This window comes from Meleagris gallopavo, chromosome 24, assembly GCF_905368555.1.
Source record: "Meleagris gallopavo chromosome 24, MGAL_WU_HG_1.1, whole genome shotgun sequence".
Taxonomy (NCBI): Eukaryota; Metazoa; Chordata; class Aves; order Galliformes; family Phasianidae; genus Meleagris; species Meleagris gallopavo.
In genome coordinates this window covers 4,695,552-4,717,971 of record NC_139427.1, presented here as the reverse complement: position 1 = coordinate 4,717,971, position 22,420 = coordinate 4,695,552, and the positions used below count along the sequence as shown (strand labels likewise).

General features: G+C 65.5%; 2 protein-coding genes across 2 annotated transcripts; one reads left to right on the top strand and one right to left on the bottom strand.

Annotated features, from left to right (window-relative positions):
* The first annotated feature begins 310 nt into the window (after window positions 1-310).
* On the top strand, window positions 311-3,934 carry YKT6 (YKT6 vesicular SNARE protein). The gene is made up of 8 exons (XM_085242873.1): window positions 311-350; window positions 1,287-1,398; window positions 2,105-2,187; window positions 2,347-2,447; window positions 2,548-2,674; window positions 2,737-2,801; window positions 2,887-2,988; window positions 3,187-3,934. The coding sequence occupies exons 2-8, from the start codon at window positions 1,295-1,297 to the stop codon at window positions 3,220-3,222; spliced, it is 618 nt and encodes a 205-aa protein (XP_085098999.1). The 5' UTR covers window positions 311-350; window positions 1,287-1,294; the 3' UTR covers window positions 3,223-3,934.
* Window positions 3,935-4,070: 136 nt separating this feature from the next.
* On the bottom strand, window positions 4,071-21,348 carry CAMK2B (calcium/calmodulin dependent protein kinase II beta). The gene is given in 21 exon segments (XM_085242872.1): window positions 4,071-5,469; window positions 5,472-5,537; window positions 7,722-7,816; window positions 7,880-7,955; window positions 8,765-8,813; window positions 9,016-9,060; window positions 9,958-10,029; window positions 10,115-10,155; window positions 11,786-11,854; window positions 12,124-12,166; window positions 12,684-12,767; window positions 12,851-12,973; window positions 13,063-13,157; window positions 13,975-14,058; window positions 14,126-14,228; window positions 14,444-14,516; window positions 16,708-16,773; window positions 16,962-17,016; window positions 18,336-18,395; window positions 18,885-18,980; window positions 21,153-21,348. Coding segments are annotated over 21 exon segments (1,623 nt in total). The 5' UTR covers window positions 21,217-21,348; the 3' UTR covers window positions 4,071-5,305.
* Between the last annotated feature and the right edge of the window lie 1,072 nt (window positions 21,349-22,420).

Here is a 22,420-nt window from a genome sequence, read left to right as displayed (position 1 = left end):
GCCCGCACTGAAGGCCCCGCCCACCGACACAGCCCCTCCTCCAGACCAGGCCACGCCCACAAAAAGAGGCCCCGCCCTTCGCCCAGCACGCCCGCTGTCAGCCATGACGTAAGCGCGATGCTGATTGGCTCTCCTCGCTCCGATGAGGCGGGTGGGCGGGGTCGGCCATCGTTCCGCACTCTCATTGGCTGAAAGACGGAAGGAGGGCGGAGCGAGGGTGGCGCCTGCGCAGGGCAGGTGTGGCCCCGTGGCAGTGATCGGCGTTGGGGTCACTTCCGGTCGCCGCTTTTCTGCTTCCGGGTCGGGAGCCCGCTCTGCCGCCGCCCCTTACGAACAGCCCCGCTGCGCCGGTACCGGGCGGGCACGGCCTAGGGGTGCGGGGCGGGGCCTGGAGGGGCCGGGGGCCGCGGGGGGCCGGGGAACAGCAGGGCAGAGGCAGCGGGGCCGCTCCGGGAGCGCTGTGAGGCGGAGGCTGCAGTGATGGTAGCTGGGAGGGAGGGGACGTGGGGTCCCGGTGGGTCCCGGTGTGGTTCTGCTGTGCCCGGTGGAGTTTTAGTGGGTTCTCGTTGCGGTGTTGGGGGATCCTGGTGGGGTCCCGGTGGGTTGCACTGTCCGGTGGGCCTCGGTGAGAGGTGAGGTTGGGCTCTGATGGATTTCTGGGGGGTTCCGGGGCGTTCCTGGTGGAGCCGGTGCAGTACTGGTGGGGTTCCAGTGGGGTCCTTATGGCTGCTGGTGGGGTCCCGGTGATTCCCGTTGGGGTCTGAAGGTGCTCGGTGGGCTCCTGGTGGGGTCTTGAGTGTGTCTGGTGCACCCAGTGGAATCCCAGTGTGTCCCACTGTCAAGCTGCTGTGCCCGGTGGGGTCTTGGTGGGTTCCCATTGGGGTCTTGGTGGGTCCTAATGAAGTCCCCGCATGCCCAATCGTCCAGGTGGGGTCTCAGTGGTTCCCGTTGGGGTCCTGGGTGGAGTCCTGGTGGGTCCTGGTGTGCCTGGTGAGGTCCCAATGGCTGCTGTTGGGGTTCTGGTGGTTCCTGTTGAAGTCCAGGTGTGCTCAATGAGGTCCTGGTTGGTCCCTATGGGGTCCCTGTGGTGTCTGGTGTGCCCAATGGTGTCCCAGTGGGTCCCAGTGTCATCTTGGTGTGCTCAAGTGAGGTCTCAGTGAGGTTTCCTTGCATCCCCATGGGTTTCTGGTATGGTTTTGTGTGCCCTGCGGGTCCCAGCGTGGTGCTGGTGGGGTCCCCGTGGTCCCGTTGCCCACGGGGCACTCAGTGCCCTGCTCTGCCCGCAGCGCCCGCCATGAGGCTGTACAGCCTGAGCGTGCTGTACAAGGGCGAGGCCCGCGTGCAACTGCTGAAGGCCGCCTCCGACGTCTCCACCTTCAACTTCTTCCAGCGGTCCAGGTGAGCCCCTGACCCCCCCTGCATCCCCAGGGCGTGTGGGGCCGCGTTCTGCTCCCACCCGGGAGGCACTGCCATCTCATTGCATCTCGCTGTCATCTAATTACAACCTGCTCCTGTCTCCCTGCTGGGCGCTGCCCGCTCAGGACTGGCCGGTTCAGCCTGGAATTTGGGAGGGCTCAGAGCTCTGTGGGATGAGGCAGGAGATGGTGCTGAGCTGTTGGGCTGCGGGGAGGCACTCGCTCGCTGCTCTCCAATTCCCAGCCCTGTCCACACTGAGGGTTTGTTGGAGCCTCTGGAGTGTCTGGTTCTGCAATTGCAGCGATAAAGGGAAATGCTTTTAAGTAAAACCATCTTAAAAAAACATTCCTTTGGCCAAATAAGTGAGGAGAAAGGGGGAGTTGGGACAGCCCTGCCAACACGTGCATTCGAAGGCGATTGAGTGCGGTGAAGTAATCTGCAGACCCCTGCTGCTGCCTTACCGTGGCTTTTCTTTGCCAAATGCAGACATTTGCTGCAGAAGGGCTGTGCCTGTGCTGGGGGAAGCACCCTGAGAAATCCCAGCACAAAACCCATCAGTGTCTCAATGGGGCTGTGGGAGGGGAAGTGGGGCCATGGGGATGGGCCAGGGCTACGCTGTGCCCCACAGCCCCGTGGGTCCATGCTCCTGGGTCAGAGGATCGGTGAGAGCCGCGTTTTGTGCTCACAGCGTGCAGGAATTCATGACCTTCACCAGCCAGCTGATCGTGGAGCGCTCGGAGCTGGGCAGCAGGGCCTCGGTCAAGGAGCAAGGTGAGCGCTCTGCCTCCAGGCAAGCCACACCTCCCCTCCTGCGCTGGGCAGGCGGTCTGGGGGCAGAGCAGGGTCCAGCCCTAAAGCCCTCCACATACTGAGCTCCCTCCTCGAGCACTGAGGGGCTCTGGACCCGCCCCAACCCCTCTCTCTGCCCAGACTACCTGTGCCACGTGTACGTGCGCAGTGACGGGCTGGCCGGCGTGGTGATCGCCGACAACGAATATCCGTCACGGGTGTGCTTCACTTTGCTGGACAAGGTGAGCGGTGTGGGGTGGGACTTGTGGGTCACCTCTGGGGCCTTCCTGTGGGTCTACCAGCTCTGTGCTGGGAGAGCAACCCCCACTCCCTCACACGCAGGTCCTGGAGGAGTTCTCCAGGCAGGTGAGCAGGGCAGACTGGCCCTCGGGGTCTCCTGCCACCATCAGCTATGCAGCTCTGGATGGATACCTCAGCAAATACCAGGTATGGGGCCCGGGGTTCCTGGGTGCTGTGCGTGTTGCTGCTGCACTGACGCTGCTGTACTGACGCTGCTGTCTCCTCTCCCAGAACCCCGTGATGCCGACCCAATGACCAGAGTGCAGGCAGAGCTGGACGAGACCAAAATAATCCTGGTGAGGCTGGCAGTGACTGCCCATCCCTGCTCCCCTTGCTCTGTCGTGGGAGCTCTGTGCCATCAGCACCACTTCCTTTTGGTAGCACAACACTATGGAGTCGCTGCTGGAGCGAGGGGAGAAGCTGGATGATCTGGTGTCCAAATCAGAGGTGCTCGGGGTCCAGTCCAAAGCCTTCTACAAAACCGTGAGTGGGGTTTGCTTTGCCGGGGGGGTTCCCTGGGAGCTGTGGGATGGGCACGAGGGGAGTGTGAGGAGCTCAGCTTCCCGGTCGTGACTGTGGAGCTCCTCAACCTCTCCAAAAAAGCCGAACCTCGCTGCTGAGGTTTTGGACCGAGCCCACGGCTGGGGAGTGGGCTCACCCCATTTCTTCCGCCCTTTGCAGGCCCGAAAGCAGAACTCCTGCTGTGAGATTATGTGACCCGGGGCTGGGGGTCTCCTGCTCCGGCTCACCGGGGCCTTCGCTCCCGTTCGGATCTCGGCCGCTCCCAGGACTGAAAGCAGAACCCCGCGGGCTCCTGGGCCGTGCTGCAGCCTTACCCAAAAACTGGTCTTAGTGGCCCCTGTGCCGGGGGAGCGCCGGGAGCGCGCCGTGCCCTGCCATGACGCCTGTCACACCAGCGAGTGCCTCGGCTGTGGGATGGGGAGAGAGGAGCCGGCCCCCCCCGCAGGGCCTGGGGCTGTGTGGGGAGCGGGGGGGCTTTTATGGGGCTGCTGCAGGGGGTGGGAGGGGAGGGAGGGGAGCTGGGTTTCTCTGGTCGGGGCCAGGGGGCTCCGTGCTGTGTTCTGCCCCCTTCCTCCAGCAGAACCAGGGGCCGTGGGGGCAGGGAGGCACCGAGGGGATGCGGCACTGCACAGGAACCCCTGCAGCGGTGGGCTGGTGGGGGCTGTCACCTTTGGGATGGGTCCGAATCCCCACTTACTGCCTGTCCCCTGGGGGCGGGTTTGGGGCGTGGGGAACCGGCGGGGACGGGCATGGGGCTCCCCACTCCCTGCCCCATGGCAGCCAGGGGGGGGTCTCAGCCTCCAGCCCCACTCCTTGGGAAGGGCAAAGCTTTCGCTCGGGACTGTAGTGTGATCGGTGTTGCCTGTTGTTTCTGTGCTGGCCGATAAAGTTGTCTTTGATGGTTGTAGCTCAGCTCTGTTTGGGGGTCCGGGATGTGAGGCTGGGGGTGTGAGGGGCAGAACCGGGGGGTGGCCCCATAGGAAAAGGCCAGGCAGCACTGTGCAGTCGCTCCGCATCATCCACCGGGATTTTCTTTTCATCAGTCGTTTTTCCTCATAATTTATTTGCAGTTTTTTTTCCCGAGACAAAAACAAAATCAGAGTCATCTTTTACACTTACAAGGCTCAGAAAGAAAAGACGAAGGGGTCCGAGGAGGGAAGGGGAGAAATGCTGGGGGAGGGGGGGGGAGGGATGGAAAAGAACGAGAGAAAAGGGGAAAGGAGAGTGGAGAAAATTCGGCAACGATCCACCAGCATTCATGGGACAGAAACAGCTCAGCTCAGCTCCTCGACATACAGCGTTAGCGCTCCAGGGTGCTCCCGCGCAAAGTGCATGCAGAAAATAAACCCCCCCCCCCCGCTCCTCCCCCCGGCCCACGGCCACAGCCACAAACAGCCCCAGCGACAACGGGTGCGGGATGGGGACGTGGGGGAGGGGGTGTGGGGCGATGCCCCCCCTCCCCAGAGCGGTGACCCCCGGAGGCCGGGTCGGATGCGGGGAGGGGGGGCAGCAGCCTGTGCCCCCTAAGAGACCCCTTCTCTTAGTCTAAAGTGCTTGCGCCGCTGCCTGGGTGCTGGGTCAGCCCCGAGCCCCCCGCCCGCTCCCCGCCCTTAGGGCCGGAACCTCCCCCTCCCCCCCCAAATTACCGAACTCCTGGCCCCCAACCCTTGGCGGACCCCACGCTTGTGGGGCAGAGCTACGGGCGGGGAGCACTGGGTGGGGGTCGGGTGGGGGGGTGGGGACGGGGGGCACCGGCTGCTCCCGCGGGAATTCAAAAATAAAGAGCTCTCTCTATGTACAGGGACCCGGGGAGGGAAGGAGCGAAAGCGGAGTCCAAAGAACAACATCCACCACCAGCAACAGCGAAACTCCACAAGCACGGCCGGGGGGGGAATCCGGGCAGCCCCCCAGCCCGGCACAGACGGAGGAGGAGGGAGGGGGGACACCGTGGGCGTCCGCGGGCTCCGGCGGCCCCTCCGTGCCAACGGGTGCGTGGCTGGGGGAGGAAGAACGTAGTGGGGAGGGGAGGGGGGCGATTTTTTGACCGTTTTCCGTCGTTTTGGCTTTTTTTTTTTTGTCTTTTTTTTTTCTGCAAACACAGGCACCGGGCGGAGAGGGTCCGGGGGCTGGGGGGGCACAAGGCATGCGGACGCGCGTTCCGGGACCGCGGCACCCGGCCGGCGGCTCGGCCTCGGCGGGGGTCTCGGGGTGGGCTGACGGGGCCGGGGGTTCGCAGAGGGGTCCGGAGGCGGCGGGACCCCCCGGGCCGCCCTCACCTTCACTGGAGGGGGGCGACGGGGGCCCCCGAGCCGTGGAAGTGGACGTTCTGCCACTTGCCGTCGCGGCGGTGCCACACGCGCGTCTCCTCCGACTGGCTGGTGCGCGGGCGGCCCTGCGCGTCCAGGTACTGCGTCAGGCGGATGTAGGCGATGCAGGCCGCGTCTCCCCGATGACGTGAACGTGGGGGTTCAGGATGGTCGTGTGGATCGGTTTGTTGTTCTTGGACAGCACTGCGGGGCGGCGGAACGGGGAGTGGGGCACGGGGATACAGGTAGGGGTGGGAAGGGATGTGGGGAGGGAAGGGAGGCAGGAAGGAAGGGAGGCAGGAAGGGAAGGGAGGCAGGAAGGGAAGGGAGGCAGGAAGGGAAGGGAGGCAGGAAGGGAAGGGAGGCAGGAAGGGAAGGAGGCAGGGAGGGAAGGGAGGCAGGAAGGGAAGGAGGCAGGAAGGGAAGGGAGGCAGGAAAGAAGGGAAGGGAGGCAGGAAGGAAGGGAAGGGAGGCAGGAAGGAAGGGAGGCAGGGAGGGAAGGGAGGCAGGGAGGGAAGGGAGGCAGGGAGGGAAGGGAGGCAGGGAGGGAAGGAGGCAGGAAGGAAGGGAGGCAGGAAGGGAAGGAGGCAGGAAGGGAAGGAGGCAGGAAGGAAGGGAGGCAGGAAGGGAAGGAGGCAGGAAGGGAAGGGGAGAGGAAGGCAGGAGGAAGGGAGGCAGGAAGGGAAGGGAGGCAGGAAGGGAAGGGAGGCAGGAAGGGAAGGGAGGCAGGAAGGGAAGGGAGGCAGGAAGGAAGGGAGGCAGGAGGGAAGGGAAGGAGGCAGGAGGGAAGGGAAGGAGGCAGGAGGGAAGGGAGGCAGGGAGGGAAGGGAGGCAGGAGGGAAGGGAGGCAGGGAGGGAAGGGAGGCAGGGAGGGAAGGGAGGCAGGGAGGGAAGGAGGCAGGGAGGGAAGGGAGGCAGGAGGGAAGGGAGGCAGGAAGGGAAGGGAGGCAGGGAGGGAAGGGAGGCAGGAAGGGAAGGAGGCAGGAAGGGAAGGGAGGCAGGAGGGAAGGGGAGGCAGGAAGGGAAGGGAGGCAGAAGGGAAGGGAGGCAGGGAGGGAAGGGAGGCAGGAGGGAAGGGAGGCAGGGAGGGAAGGAGGCAGGAAGGGAGGGAAGGAGGCAGGAAGGGAGGGAAGGAGGCAGGAAGGGAGGGAGGCAGGGAGGGAAGGGAGGCAGGGAGGGAAGGGAGGCAGGGAGGGAAGGAGGCAGGAAGGGAAGGAGGCAGGAAGGAAGGGAGGCAGGAAGGAAGGGAGGCAGGAAGGGAAGGAGGCAGGAAGGGAAGGAGGCAGGAAGGGAAGGAGGCAGGAGGGAAGGGAGGCAGGAAGGGAAGGGAGGCAGGAAGGAAGGGAGGCAGGAAGGGAAGGAGGCAGGAAGGAAGGGAGGCAGGAGGGAAGGGAAGGAGGCAGGAGGGAAGGAGGCAGGAAGGAAGGGAGGCAGGAAGGGAAGGAGGCAGGAAGGGAAGGAGGCAGGAGGGAAGGGAGGCAGGAAGGAAGGGAGGCAGGAAGGAAGGGAGGCAGGAAGGGAAGGAGGCAGGAAGGGAAGGGAAGGAGGCAGGAGGGAAGGGAGGCAGGGAGGGAAGGGAGGCAGGAGGGAAGGGAGGCAGGGAGGGAAGGGAGGCAGGGAGGGAAGGGAGGCAGGGAGGGAAGGGAGGCAGGGAGGGAAGGAGGCAGGAAGGGAAGGGAGGCAGGAGGGAAGGGAGGCAGGAGGGAAGGGAGGCAGGAAGGGAAGGAGGCAGGAGGGAAGGGAGGCAGGGAGGGAAGGGAGGCAGGAAGGGAAGGAGGCAGGAAGGGAAGGAGGCAGGAAGGGAGGGAGGCAGGGAGGGAAGGAGGCGGGAAGGGAGGGAAGGAGGCGGGAAGGGAGGGAAGGAGGCGGGAAGGGAGGGAAGGAGGCAGGAGGGAAGGAGGCAGGGAGGGAAGGAGGCAGGAGGGAAGGAGGCAGGAAGGGAAGGAGGCAGGAGGGAAGGAGGCAGGAAGGGAAGGAGGCAGGAGGGAAGGGAGGCAGGAGGGAAGGGAGGCAGGGAGGGAAGGAGGCAGGAGGGAAGGAGGCAGGAGGGAAGGGAGGCAGGAGGGAAGGGAGACAGGAAGGGAAGGGAGGCAGGAGGGAAGGAGGCAGGAGGGAAGGAGGCAGGAGGGAAGGGAGGCAGGAAGGGAAGGAGGCAGGAAGGGAAGGGAGGCAGGAAGGGAAGGGAGGCAGGAAGGGAAGGAGGCAGGAGGGAAGGGAGGCAGGAAGGGAAGGGATGTAGGTGAGAATGCAGGCAGGGATGCAGGCAGAGCCAGCAGATGTACAGCAACAGAGACGGGGATGACAGGCAGGCACTGACAGACAGACAGACAGGGCAGGACAGGCAGGAATGGGGGTGAGGGCAGCAGCCGGGCAGCCGCAGGCACTCACGGTTCTCGAAGTAGAAGCGGTGGAAGTCCATGCCCTCCACCAGGTTGCCCAGAGCTTCGGGCTCGAAGGAGGTGAGCCCCGGGTCGCAGATCTTCCTGCAAAGCGCTGCGTCAGCTGAGCCCCCGCCCCCGAGCCTCCCCCCCCCCGACCCCACTCACGCGTAGGCCTCGAAGTCCCCGTTGTTGACGGCCTCGATGAGCTGCTCTGTGATCTTAATGATCTCCTGCTTGCGGGCTGCGGGGACAGCGGGGTCACGGGCACGGCCCCACGGGGGGGAGGGGGGACAACGAAGGGGCCGGGGACGGATGGACACAAAGACCATGAGACACACGGACAGACGCACAGCATGGGGACAGACCGACCCCTGAGCCGGACACTGCATCCCAGTGCCACCCAAACTGGACATCCCAGCACACCTCGACACATTCAGTGCCATCCTGCTGTGCCCCAGTGCCATTCCAGTGCACCTCAATACATCCCAGTCCCATCCCAGTACACTGCAGTACCATTCTATCACTTCCCAGCACTCCCCAGTTCCACCCAGTGCATCCCAGTGCCACCCATCTCCGAGGCTCCCACTGCATCCCCATGCCATCTCACTGCAGCCAGTTGCATTTTGATGCCATCCCAGTGCATCCCAGTGCCATTCCAATGCATCCCATTGCATCCTAGCACCATTCCAGTGCATCCCAGTGCCATCCGAACGCATGTTAGTATCTCCCAGCTCCATCCCAGTACATCCCAGTGCCATTCCGATGCATCTTAATGCATCCCAGCTCCATTCCAGTGCATCCCAGCATCATTCCAGTATATCCCAGTGCCATTCCAATGCATCCTGGCTCCATCCCAGTACATCCCAGTGTCTCCTAGCTTCATCCCAGTGCTTCCCAGTGCCATTCCAGTGCATCCAAATGCATCCCAGCTCCAATCCAGTGCATCCCAGTTCAGTTCCAGTATATCCCTGTGCCATTCCAGTCCATCCTAGCTCCATTCTAATGCAACTCGGTACCCCCAATACCCCCAGCCACCCACGTCCCCATCACCTTTGGTGTCCTCGTCCTCGATGGTGGTGTTGGTGCTGTCGGACGACTCCTGCCGGCGGGGGGGGGCAGCGGTGCGGGGGGAGAGACAGAGGAGTGGGGGGGTCAGCACCCATTTTGGGGGGAGGAGGGGGGAACCACGCGCCCCAGCTGTGGGGGTGACGCCTCCCTGGGACCACCGGGAGCCCCCAGCCCCGAACAGATGGGAGATGGGGGGAGGATGGAGGCGGAAAGCGGAGGGGGGGCAGCAATACCTTAATGCCGTCCGCGGGGTTATGAATTACGGTAGTTTGAGGCTCCTACAGGAGAAGGAAGAGAGACAGAGGAGGAGGAGAGAGGGGGAGGAAGGAGGCGAGGAGAGACCAGAGCACAGCGGCGTGGGGGGGGAGAGAGGCGGGGGGCACGCGGACGGGGGCACAGACCCACAGCGGGTGGGGAGGGCGGGGGGGAGAGAAGCAGAGAGTCGTTAGTCCAGCAAAGCGACACGGTTTAATTGAGAGAGAGCGAGGAGAGGGGGAGAAAAAGGGAGGGGGGGGGGCACGTCTCGCACCCACCGTGGGGGGGGCACAGCGCCCACATCCTGAGCCCACTGCTCTGACCTGGAGGTGGGGGGCTCTGCACCCACTGCTCCGACCCACACAGAGCCCCGTGCCCGCATTCTGTGCCCACCTTGCCATCCGTGTCCTGGGGGCACCCCTCGTGCCTTCAGGTCCCCGCAGCCACCCGCCCCCCAGCCCCCACCACGCTGACCGATGCTCCTCCGCTCCAGCAGCCGGGTCGGGACGCATCCTGCACCCACCGTCCCATCGGGGTCCTGGTGCCGTCCCACCTCTGTGCCCACGTCCTTCCTCCCCCCTGACCCCCCACCCTGTCCCTCACCAGCAGCTTCTGGCGTTGTCCCCGCGTCGCTCCCGCACCCACCTGCCCCAGAGCTGCCTCTGCACCCACCGTGCCGGGGGTCTGTGAGCCCCGCGATGCTTTGGGGGCACTTAGTGCTGGGGGGGACACTTACTGTTGGGGGGGGTTCCCTGCGCCCCCTTCCCCACTCGGTGACCGGCCGTGCCGCTGGCGAGCATGGCGATGGATGCGATGGGATGGAGGGATGGAGGAATGGAGGGATGGAGGGATGGAGGGATGGGGGGATGGGGGGATGGGGGGGGGGCGTGGGGTGGGAGATTGTGGGGGGGGGCACCTACCAGCGCCGCGGGCGGCAGCGTCCCTTTGGGGCTGGTGACGCCGGCGCTGCCTTTGGTGCTGTTGGTCTGGGGCTGCGGGGACGGACGTGGGGGGTCAGAGATGGCAGCTTGAAGGGGGGGTCACCCCCTTTGTGACCCCCACCCCTCATCCCCTCACCTTGACACCGTCAGCCTTCTTGTTGAGCAGGCTCTTAGCTGCTGCGGGGGAGAAAGCAGAGGGTCAGAGCTGTGTGTCCCCCCATGGGGACAGGGCCACCGTCCCCTCCCGTCCCGGGGGGGCACCGGGGGGGCACAGCGGGGGCCGGGGGTTGGCTTACCTTGGAGAAATGCAGAGAGGAAAGCGAGAGAGAGAGAGAGAGAGAAGGGGGCGAGAGAGAGAGGAGGGGGGGGGATGGGAAAAAAAAGGGGGAAAAGGGAAAAACAAAACAGAAAAACACAAAAATCGTCTCTGAGCGCAGGCGGCGGCCCCGGACCCCGCAAACCGTGCAGGGGGGGCACCGGGACGTGGGGCGGCCGCCCCTCCTGGCCTGATCTATGTGGGGTGGGGGGTGCACGGCACAGGGGGGGCCGCGCTGCTGTTTCCCCCCCTCCAGCGCCGGTGTCACCTGTGGGCGTCCTCAGCTCCGTCCTCACCGGGTGGTGTCGGGGATGGCAGCCAGCGGGGGGGGTCAGTGCGGGACCCATTTGGTGGGGTGGGTGGGGGGACGGGGAAGGGCGGGGGGGGACACGGGGACACCCCCGTGGCACAGCCGTGTCCCCGGGGTGCGGGCCCTCCTCGGGAAGCGGGCTGGGGGCTGCGGCACTGGGGGTCGGGGTCTAAACCAGAGCCATCGGGGGGTCCCCGGGGGGGGCTCGCTGGCTGTGGGGGGGTTTAAGACCCGCCGAGTGTTTCGCGGTACCACAAACACCGGCTGCAGCGCAACGGGGCCGTGCGGGCATACTGCAGCGCAGCCCCCAGAGGGGAATGCAGCCCCCCATGTGGCAATGCAGCCCCCTCCCATGTGCTTGCACGAAGCCCCTCCCCCCCCCATGCAGAGGCATCACTTCCCCCATGCGCGGGTGCAGCCCCCATGCAGCAGTGCGGCCCCCCCTGCAGCAGAGCAATGCTGTGGGATGGAGCAGCAGCCTCGGGGTCGGCACATCCCCAAATGTAGGGGGGGAGGTTGGCTCTGAAATTTTCCGTGACCTCCCCCCCATCCCATCGTGTGCCATTGGGTGATGGGTGCTACGATGGGTGCTGGGGGCCATGGGGGTGCCACAGTGGGTCCCCGTAGGGGGCTGGGGGCCATGGGGGGTCCCAGGTGTCACCATGGGTGCCGGGTGCCGCAGGGCTTCCAGCTGCCGCAGGGGTCCCATGTGCCATGGGGATGCCATGTACCACGGGGATCCCAGGTGACACAGGGGTCCTGGGTGACATGGGGGTCCCACGTGCCATAGGGCTGCCATATACCATAGGGGTCCTGAGTGACACGGGGGTCCCAAGTACCATGAGCATCCTGGGTGCCATGGGGGTCCAGGGTGACACGAGGGGTTTTGGGTCCCACAGCACTGTGGCACAGGGAGCACCCCCAGCCCACGGCCCCACGCACCCCACGCAGCCCCGATGTGGGGACACAAGCGGTGACGGGGACACCGTGTGCCAGCGGGGGGGGGAGACAGGCAGAGAGGTGGGCAGGCAGACAGGCGGGGGGGTCCCATGCGTGAGGTGCCATTCCCGAGGAGGGACCCCGAGCCTGGAGGGGGAGGAAGAGGAGGAGGAGGAGGAGGAGTGGGGTGGGGGGGGACCAGAGGCAAGCGGGCGGCACGGGGGGGTCCGTGCGGCGTCTACCTTGTTCCACCAGCCCCAGGGGGGCCGCGGCGGCCGACATGGAGGGAGGCGCGGTGGTCTGTCTGCCCACTGCGGGGCGGGCAGCGAGAGGAGAGAAAGGAAGCGACCCCGTTAGGTGGGCACGGGGCGGGAGCCCCTGCTGGGGGTGACCCCCACGTCGCCTCCTGGGTTCCCCCCCAGCCCCGTTACCGCACGGCGCGGCCGTCCTCGCGTCAAAATGGGGTGGGGGGAGTTTGGAGGGAGGGGGAAAGAGAGAAAGAGAGCGGCAGCGAGCGGGGCCAGGCCCGGGGACGCGGGGGGGTGTGAGGCGTCCCGGGGCCGGGAGGGGGGGGGCTCACCTGAGAAGTTCCGGGTGGCCAGCATGGTGGTGAGGATCGCGCCCTGCAATGGCAGCGGGTCAGCGCGGCACCGGGACATGGGGACATTGGGCCGGGGGGGTGATGGGACAGGGGGGTGGCAGTGGGATATGGCTGGGAAGGCACAGGGACACCCCAGGGCACCACTGGGGGACACGGGAAGGCGGGGAGAGGACTGTAACAAAGCCAGGTGACACTGTGACACGGCCAGGGTGACACCGCAGCACAGACAGGTGACACCAGGACACGGCAGCACCAGGACGTGTGTGGGATGGGACCGGGGCCGAAGCTGGGCACTGGGACATCCCAAAAGGGGACTGTGGGACAAGTGAAGCAGTGGGACGTGGCCAGGGAGGGAGAGGGGGACATGGGACACAGCAAAGCCCTGGGATGTGGCTGCAGTTGGACCGGGACATCCTGGGATGGAACCGGGGGGAGATGGGACTGAGGGACATGGGAAGGCGTGGGGACACAGCCGTGGTGGGACTGTGGGGACACAGTGGGGTGGGAACGGGACGTGCTGGGATGGGGCCCCAACCCACCTTCAGCTTCCTGCGGGCGTTGAACTTCTTCAGGCACTCCACCGTCTCCTGTCTGTGCATCATGGAGGCCACGGTGGAGCGTTGCTGTGGGGACAGCGGGGTCAGCGGGGAGCGCATCCCATGGGGACGGTGTGGGGAGGGGTGGGGGTCGGGGGGGGCACACTTACGCAGACCCACGGGTGTTTGAGGGCCTCGTGGGCGGTGATGCGCTTGGCGGGGTTGATGGTCAGCATCTGGTTGATGAGGTTCTTGGCTTCGGGGGTGACCGTGTCCCACTCGGGGGAGGGGAACTGCGGGGGACACAGCGGGACGGGGCGGGGAGGGGGTGGCTGCGACCCTCTGTCCCCGCGGGGGGGGCCGGGGGTAACGGCGCACTCACGTCGTAGGCGCCCGCCTTGATCTGCTGGTACAGCTTGTGCTGGTCCTCGTCCCAGAAGGGCGGGTATCCCACCAGCAGGATGTATAGGATCACCCCTGTGCCACACAAACATCAGCCTGACCGGCACCGGGGGGGCAGGGATGGGGGGGTTGGGATGGGGGGTCATAAAGATTGCAATGGGATCAGTGTGGAGACTGGGATGGAACCAGTATGGGAACTGAGATGGGGGTCAATATGGGGGCTGGGTGGGCATCCGTATAAACTGTAATGGGACCAGTATGGGGCACCGGGATGGAAGTCAATATGTGGACTGGGATGGAAATCAATATGGGAACCGGGGTGGGCATCAGTACAAACTGTACTGGGATCGGTATGGGAACTGGGATGGGAAACAGTATAAACTGGGATGGGACCAGAATAAACTGTAATAGGATTAGTGTGGGGACTGGGACGGGGACCAGTGTGCAGACTGGGAAAGGGACTGGGATGGGAGTCAGTGAGGACTGGGATGGGGATTGGGATGGGAGGTCGGTGGGATGGGGATCAGTACAGACTGGAATGGAACCAGTATGGGGACTGGAGTGGGGATCAGTATAGACTGCAATGGGAGCGGTGTGAGGACTGGGATGGGGACCACGATGGGACCGGGGTGGGAACCCCTTTGAGGACATGGTGGGGACCAGGATAAAGACTGTGATGGGGACCAGTATAGATTGGAATAGGTCCAGTATGGGGACTGGGATGGAACCAGTGTGGGGACGGAGACGGGAAGGGGACCAGGACGGAATGGATGGGAACGGGGATGGGACAGAGGGGATGAGAGTGGGGACAGGAGGGATGGGGACGGGACGGAGGCGATGGGGACAGGATGGGGGTCCCAGGGTCAGGCCGGGGGTCCCGCAGCGCCCTTACCGCAGGCCCAGATGTCCACAGGTTTGCCGTAGGCCTCCTTGCGCAGCACCTCGGGGGACAGGTAGCCAGGCGTGCCGGCGAAGCCTGGCAGGGGCAGGGGCTGAGCGGGGGGCTGGGGCTGCAGGGGGGGCTGTGGGGGGGGGTCACTCACCGAACCAGGCCTGCTGATCGCCCTGCACCTCGATGGCCAGCCCGAAGTCGGCCAGCTTCACCGCCGCACCCTTACACTTGCTGGCCAGCAGGAGGTTCTCCGGCTGCGGGGAGGGATGGGGGGCGGCCCCACATCATCACCCCCATCATCACCCCCATCATCACCCCACATCATCACCCCCATCATCACCCCACATCATCACCCCCATCATCACCCCACATCATCACCCCACGGCCAGTGTGTGTAGGGCAGGGTGCCCCCCCACCCCCAGGGATGCAGACCCAAAGGACGCAGAGGGAGGGAGGGGGATGCGCTCACCTTAAGGTCTCTGTGCACGACCCCCATTTGGTGACAGTGCAGGACGGCCTCCAGGATCTGCTGGATGCAGTGGCTGCGGGCAAACAGCCCAGGGGTCAGCAGGCACCACCAGCCCAGACCCACCCCACTGTGGGGGCACAGCGACCCCCAACCCTGAGCCTAACCCGGAGCCTAACCCTGACCCCAAACCATAGCCCTAACCCTGAGCCTAACCCCAAACCCTGACTCTTACCTGACTCCTAACCCTAAACCCTAAACGCAAATCGCAGCCCTAGCCCCAAACCCTGGAACAGGCTGCCCAGGGAGGCTGCGGAGCCTCCTTCTCTGGAGATATTCAAGACCAGCCTGGATGCCTACTTGTGTGACCTGGTGCAGGGAACCTGCTTTGGCAGGGGGCTGGACTCTGTGGTCTCTGGAGGTCCCTCCCAACCCCTACGATTCTGTGATTCTGTGAACCCCAATTCAAACCTCGACCCCTTTACCCTGACCCTAAATCATAACCCTAACCCTGACCCCAAACTATAAATCTAGCCCTCACCCTAACCTTAAACTCTGACCCCAAACATAACCCTAATCTTCGCACTAACCCTGTGTCATGATCCTACCCCAAATCCTGACCCAAACCAACCCTAACCTTTACCCTAACCCTGACCTTAACCCTTAACCATGACCCGTAGCCCTGACCCCATACCTGACCTCAAACCCTGACCCTAACCCCAAACCCACTCAGCCCCGCTGTGCTGCACACATGGGCACTCCCCACCGCGCCCCAAGGAGAGCTGGGGGTGGGAAAGTTGGGGGGGGGTCGGGACACTGGGTGCCGCTGTGCCCCCCCCTATTGCTGGGGACCCCCAGACAGGACGGACAGGGAGCGGGAGGGCAATGAGACGAGACAAGAGAGGGAGGAGCGGGAGATGAGAGCTGAAATGGGGGTGAATGGGGCACCGGGGTGTGGAGGAGGGGGGGAAGGGGGGGCGACCTCCCCACAATTTATAATTTTTGTGGGTTTCTTTAATTATTATTTTTGGAGGAGAAGTGGAGAGGGACCAAAAAAAAGTGATTTTTTAACTGTTTTTTTTTTTCTTAAGGGGGAAATTGGAGAAAGGAGGAGGAAGCCCCAAAGCTGGGGGTGTGGCGAGGGGAGCGCGAGGCTCCGGCTGGGCAGGGGGCACAGCCCCCCCCGGACCCCCTCCCCATTTATACTGACCTGCAGCTGCCTGTGCGCAAAGGCAAAGTGATGGGTGTGAGAAACGCGTGCTAATAGCTCATGGACACAGTGACTGCAAAACAAAACGGGGGGCGGGGGGCGGCGGGATGGGGCGAGATGGGGGGCACGGGTGGGGTGGGTGGGGGGCAGGTTTGGGGGTGAGGGGCAGGTTAGGGCATGTGGGGCAGGTAGGGGTGATGGGGCAGGTTGGGGGAAGGGGCAGGTATGGGATCAAGGGGGCAGGGGAGCAGGATAGGGTTATAAAATCGGCATGGGGCAGGTTTAAGGGGCAGGAGGCAGGTTAGGAGGAGGGATGGGGTCGAAGGGAGTCAGGGGGCAGGGATGGGGGTGTGGGTTGGGTTTAAAGGGAGGGGGGCGGGGGTGGTAGGTATGGGGTTGAGAGGGGCGGGGGGCAAATGAGGGGGTGTAAGGCAGGGCCGGGGGTACGGAGAAGTTATGGGAGCAGGTGAGGGTTATGGGGCAGGCGGGGGGGAAAGGAGCGGGTATGGGGTTGTGGGGCAGTGAGGCGTGGGGGGGGATTAAGGGTTTGAAGGAGGCAAAACATGGGGAAGGGGGAGCCGGGGGGGTGGAGGGTGTGGGGAGCAGCAAGCGGAGGGGCAGTGGTGGGACAGACAGAGACACACGGACAGACACACGGACACGCACAGAGCGATGCGTGATGGGAGACGGGGGGAGGGGGAGAAGGGGAGCGGGACAAAGGAGCGGGGATGGGGTCGGGGAGCGGGGGGGGAGGGGAACGGGGGGAGATGGGGGGGAACGAGAGAGGGGGAGAAACAATGTTGTGAAAGCCCAGAGACCACGGGGACGGGCACACGGCGGCACACAGGGCGGCACCGGCACGGGGGGGAGGAGGGGGGGACACGGGGGGGCCCCGAAGCGGGATGGAGCCGGGGGGCGGAGGGGGGGGGATGGGGAGAGGGGGGGTTACGGGCACTGCCCCCACCCCCGCAGCGGGGTGTCCCGGCCCCTCCCCCACCCCCACCCCGTGCCGGCCCCGCTGCTGCCCCCCCGCAGCGCCCGGGGCCGGGGGGCTCACCTGGCGTCCGCCTCGCTGTAGTACTCCCGGGCCACGATGTCCTCGAACAGCTCCCCGCCTGTCACCCTGCGGGGCACACAGCGCCGCGGGGACACCGCGCCATCAGCCCCTGCGGAGCCCACCTGGGACCCCCCCTCCTCCCCCAGCAGACACCACCCCCTCAGGAACCCCCCACCCCCCGGGGACACCCCCACGAGGAGCCCATTGAGGGCACCCCCACCTTAGGGACCCCCCTGGGGACACCCCGCACTCACAGGTCGAACACGAGGTAGTGGAAGCCCTCCTCCGAGATGCTGTCGTGGAGCCGCACTGCGGGGACAGGGACAGGTTGAGGGGACAGCGGGTGGCACTCAGCACCCCCTAAATGTCACCCAGCAGGTGGCACCCGGTGCGTCCCCCAGCAGCACCCAGCATGCACTCAGCGTCCCCAAAGTGTCCCCATGGCACTCAAGTGTCCTTACATGTCACCCAGCACTTCCTCAGGTGGCACCTAATGTGTCACCAAGTGCCACCAGCTGTCACCCGGTATGTTCCCAGCTGTCCCCAGGTGCCGCCTGGTGTCCATAAGTGCCACCCAGCAGCACACAGATGCCACCCAGAGGTCCCCAGGTGCCACCTGGTGTCCCCCAGCAGCACCCAGATGCCACCTGACCTGTCCCCAGGTGCCACCCAGGTGCCAACCAGCTGACCTGAGTGCCACCCTGGTGACCACAAGTGTCATCCAGCAGTCCCCACGTGCTGCCCCTCACCACCAGGCGCAACCTGGTGTCCCCAGTATAACCCCAGGTGCCACCCAGCCTGCCCAGAAGTGTCACCCAGGTGCCACCCAGCTATCTCCAAGTGCCACTTCGTTTCTGTAAGTGCCACCCAATAGCACCCAGGTGCCACCTCACACCTACAGGTGCCATCTGGTGTCCCCAGCAGAATCCCCAGGTGCCACCCAGCCTCTCCCCGGGTGCCACCCTGTGCCACCCAGCAGCCCCCAGGTGCCACTCTACAACTCCAGATGCCACCCAATTGTCCCAGGCACCACTTGATATTCCTAAATGCTACCCAGCAGTACTCAGGTGCCACTCAGCCTGTTCCCAAGTGTCATCCAGGTGCCACCCAGGTGTCCATAACTGCCATTCCTCAGCACTGAGGTGCCACCCCACACCCCCAGTTGCCAGCCAGCTGTCCCCAGATGCCACCTGATGTCCCCAGCAGCATCAAGGTTATACTGTACACCCTTAGGTGCCACCCAGTTGTCCCTAAGTGCCACCCTATTGTCCATAAGTGCCACCCAGCTGTCCCCAGGCACCACCTGGTGTCCATAAGTGTCACCCAGCAGCACTCAGATGCCACCCAGCCTGTTCTCAAGTGTCACCCAGGTGCCATCAGGCTGCCCCCAGGTCCCAGCCAGCTGTCCCTTGCTATCCATAAATGCCACCCAGCAGTACCCAGGTGCCACCCAGGTGTCCATTAGTGTCACTCTGTAGCACCGAGGTGCCACCCCACACCCGCAGGTGCCACCCAGCTGTCCCCAACTGCCACCCTATTGCCCATAAGTGTCACCCAGCAGCATCCAGGTGCCACTCCGCACCCCCAGGTGTCCCCAAATGCCATCCAGCCGTCCCCACCGCGCTCACCGATGTTGGAGTGTTTCAGCAGCCGGCAGATGCGTGCCTCCCTCTCCAGCTTCTGGTGGTCTGGGCACAGCGAGAGCCACCGCCGTCACCTCACTGTCACTGTCACTGCCCCCAGCCCCAGCCCCCAACCCTCAGCCCCCGTCCACTGCCCACACACACAGCTCACACACACAGCTCACACACACAGCTCACACACACACAGCTCACACACACAGCTCACACACACAGCTCACACACACACAGCTCACACACACAGCTCACAAATGCACGCACACCCAGGAGCACAGAGGGGCAGCAGGATGGGGGCAGGTTTGGGGGTGAGGGGCAGGTAGGGGGTGATGGGGCAGGTATGGGATCAAGGGGGCAGGGGAGCAGGTTAGGGTTATAAAATCGGTATGAGGCAGGTTTAAGGGGCAGGAGGCAGGTTAGGAGGGCAGGGATGGGGTCGAAGGGAGTCAGGGGGCAGGGATGGGGGTGTGGGTTGGGTTTAAAGGGAGGGGGGCGGGGGTGTCACAGCACAGGGGATGTGGGGCCGTGGGGGGGCCGTACCTCTGGCTGAGAGCTTCTTGGTGTTGATGATCTTGGCAGCATACTCATGGCCGGTGCACAGCTTGACGCAGCGCCGGACCACCGAGAAAGCCCCCTGGGGACAACGGGGACGCGCTCAGTGTCACCACCCCCACCCCCCAGCACGGCCCCCCCGACCCCCTCCCCATGACTCAGCACCCACGGCCATGACTCAGTGCCGGGTGAACCCCAGCACCTGGGGGGGGGGGCTGGGGGGGGACACCCCAAACGCCCCCAAGCTATGGGGATTTGGGGGGTGGGGGGATGGCACAGTGCGGTGACAATGTGGGGAGCGGGTGGCACGGTGGGGGGGTCGCGGCGGCGTGGGCAGCAGCCGGCACCCGCAGCACGTTGCCATGGGGACGGCGGTGGCCCGGATGGTGGTGGGGGTGGGCGCGGGGACAGCGGCCCCCCCAGGATTGGGGACAGCGATGCGGCCACCAGCGGCAGTGCCACCGCTCCCCACGGCACCGCTCAAGCTGTGCGTCCCCCCCCAGCCAGGACAAGTGTCCCCTCCCGGCGGCACCGCGCTCTGAATGGGGGTCACAGTCCCCGGGGGTGGGGGGGACACCCAAAGGGGTCGCAATCCCCACTGCTGTGTCCTCGCTGTGCCCCCCCGGCACACACGGGGGGGTCTCCAAGGCCCTGCCTCCACTGGGAGCTCCCAGGGCCTGACCCCCCCCCCCCCCCACACACACCTGAGGGAGGTGACAGGGATAGTTGTACCCCCCAACCCAATGCCTCAGTTTCCCCAAGGGGGGGCTGCAGGGCTGGGGGGGGACGCGTGGCGCTGGCGGTGACACTGAGATGGGGAGGCAGCCCCGTTGCCATGGCAACCAGGGATGGCTGCGGGTTGGGGATGGAGAGGCAGCACAGACCCCCCCCCCAGCACCTCCAAGGGACCCCCCCCAAAATGAACCACCTGTACCGGGGGTCCAAAAGGCCTGGGGGGGATCTAAGGGATGAGGGGGGGGGTCTTTAAGAATTGGGGTCCCTAAGGACTGGGGGGGGGTCCAAGGGTCTTCGGAAGGGTGGGGGTCTCAAAGGTCTCAGGAGGGTCTTTAAGGACTGGGGGGGTCCCAAAGGGTTGGCCCTGTATGGATCAGGGGGGCTGTGGGGAGTTATATAAGGCCCAGGAGAGGATGGGGGGGGCTGAAAGGGAGATGAGGTTGGGGAAAGGGGGGTCTATAGAGATCTGGGGGGGGTCTGTAGGGATGACAGTTGCAAAATGGGAGGGGGGAGCAAGGGGAGCAGGGCAGGGAAGGGTAGGGAGCTGTAGGATCCAGGGGTTATAGGAAAAGTGGGGGCTGCAGGGAATGGGGGGGGCATGGGATCTGGAGGTGGTTATAGGGAATGGAGGGGATCCAGGGAACAGGGGCTGCACAATCTTGGGCTATAGGGACTGGGGGGACTGTGAGCATTAGGGGGGAGCTGGAAGGAGTGGAGAGCCTTGAGGGGGGGGCTTTATGGGAATCTGGGGGCTATAAGGACTTGGGGGGGCTCTGTAGGAACTGAAGGGTCTGGGAGGAATGGGGGTCTATACGAAGTGGGGGGAGTTTATAGTCTGGAGGGGTCTGTAGGAACCCCCCCCCCCCATAGGGATTGGGGGGGTCCAGAGAGGGGTCTACAGGGATTGGGGATCTGCAGAAGGTGGGGGGGTTGTAAGGGCTGGGGGTGAGTTATGGGACTGGGGGGGTCAGGGCTTTGTAGGGCAGGGAATGGATGGGATCTATGAGGCCGGGGGGGGGGACACCTATAGGGCTGCGGGGGCTACGGGCACTGGGAGGGGCTATAGGGACCGGAGGGAGCTAAAGGGGCTGTGGGGCACTAGGAGAAACGGGGGGGTTATGGGGGCTGTATGGGGACTGTAAGGACTGGGGGTAGGGTTAGGATAAGGGGGGTTACGGGGGCTGGGGGGGGCTGCAGGGAGGAGGGAAGCTCTGGGGGGGCTACGGGGACGGGGGGGCTATAGGGGCTACGGTGGGTTATGCGGTATATGGGGGTACGGGGTAGGGGGGCGGCTGTGGGGTCCCCGCGGGGGGGGTCGCATGGGGGGGGCGGGGGGGCTGGAGGGGGACAGGGCCGGTCCCGATGCGGGCGGGGCCGGAGGGGGGAGGGGGGGCCGGTACTACATTGGGGTCCCTATGGGGGGGGCGGGTGTTTGGCTCCGAAATGCGTCACGGCTGCGGGGGGCCCCAACCCAACCCCCCCCACAGCGGACCCCAGTGCCGCGCCGCGCCGGCCCTTACTTGCCGATCTCCTCGTAGAGCTGATACTCGTCGGTGAAGCGGGTGCAGGGCACGGTGGTGGCCATGCTGCTGCTGCCGCCCCGCGCCGCGCCGAGCGCTCTGAGCGCCCGCTCCGCTCCCTCCGCTCCTCTTCGGCTCCGCTCGGCTCCGCTCGGCTCCGCTCGGCCCCGGCCCGGCGCGGGGGGTGCGGGACGCGGAGAGGAGGAGGAGGAGGAGGAGGAGGAGGAGGGGGAGGAAGGAGGGGGAGGCGCTGCCGCCCGGGGGAGGCTCCAGCCCGGGGCTGCCCCCCCCCGCCCACAGGGATCCCCCCCCACCCCGCCCCAATCCCCGCCCCTCCGGAGCCCCCCCGGAAAGGCGCAGCCGGACCGAGCCCGACCCCTCCCCAGACAGCCCCGTACCCAGACCCCACCTGTCCCAAATACCCCCAAATCCTGACCCCCCCATCTATAAATACCCCCGTCACCAACGCCCGCCTTCAGAACCCCCCCCTCAAATACCCCCACACGAACCCCTCTCCATACGAACCCCCCACCCCAGGACCTCCCCCCACACACCCCCTACCCACCCCCCCACCCAGACCCCCCACTCCCCCACAAGGTCCCTAAACGTTGCGCAACCCCCACCCACCCCCCACCCCCCACTCGCACCCCCTCAGGACTCCACCAAAACACGCGTGGGGAGGGGGGGGGAACTCCCCAGATCCCCCCTCCATCCACGGAGGGACCCCCTGAGCCCACCCAACGCTGCGGGGGGGGACGGACGGGGGGGGACACGGTGACATTAAACCCCACCCCCGTGGGCGGGGCCGTGGGAACGGGGCCCACGCTGGGGGGGGGAGCGCGAGTGGGCGGTGGGCGGCGTTGCCATGGCGACCGTGGGCGGCCGTGGGGCTGCGGCTGTGCGCTGTCACCGGGGGACGGGGAGGGGATGAGGAGGGGCCCCCCGGGACACCAATGTCCCAGTGAGCACCTTGGGGTGCTGCTGCCCCTCGGGGCTGAAGGGGCGGGGGGCTCCGAGTGGGGCTGGGGACAGCGCGTGTCCCCGTGGTGGGAAAATCACTACGGGTGGTGGCGTCCCCATAAGTAGCAGCGTCCCTGCGGGTGGCAGCGGCCCCACGGGTTGCGGTGTCCCTGTGGGTGGTGGCAGTGGCCCTATAGGCGGCAGTGCCCCCGTGGGTGGCAGTGCCCCACAGGCAGTGTTGTCCTCGTGGGTGGCAGCGTCCCCATGACCGCCCACGTCCCCACAGGTGGTGGTGTCCCCACCAGGAGC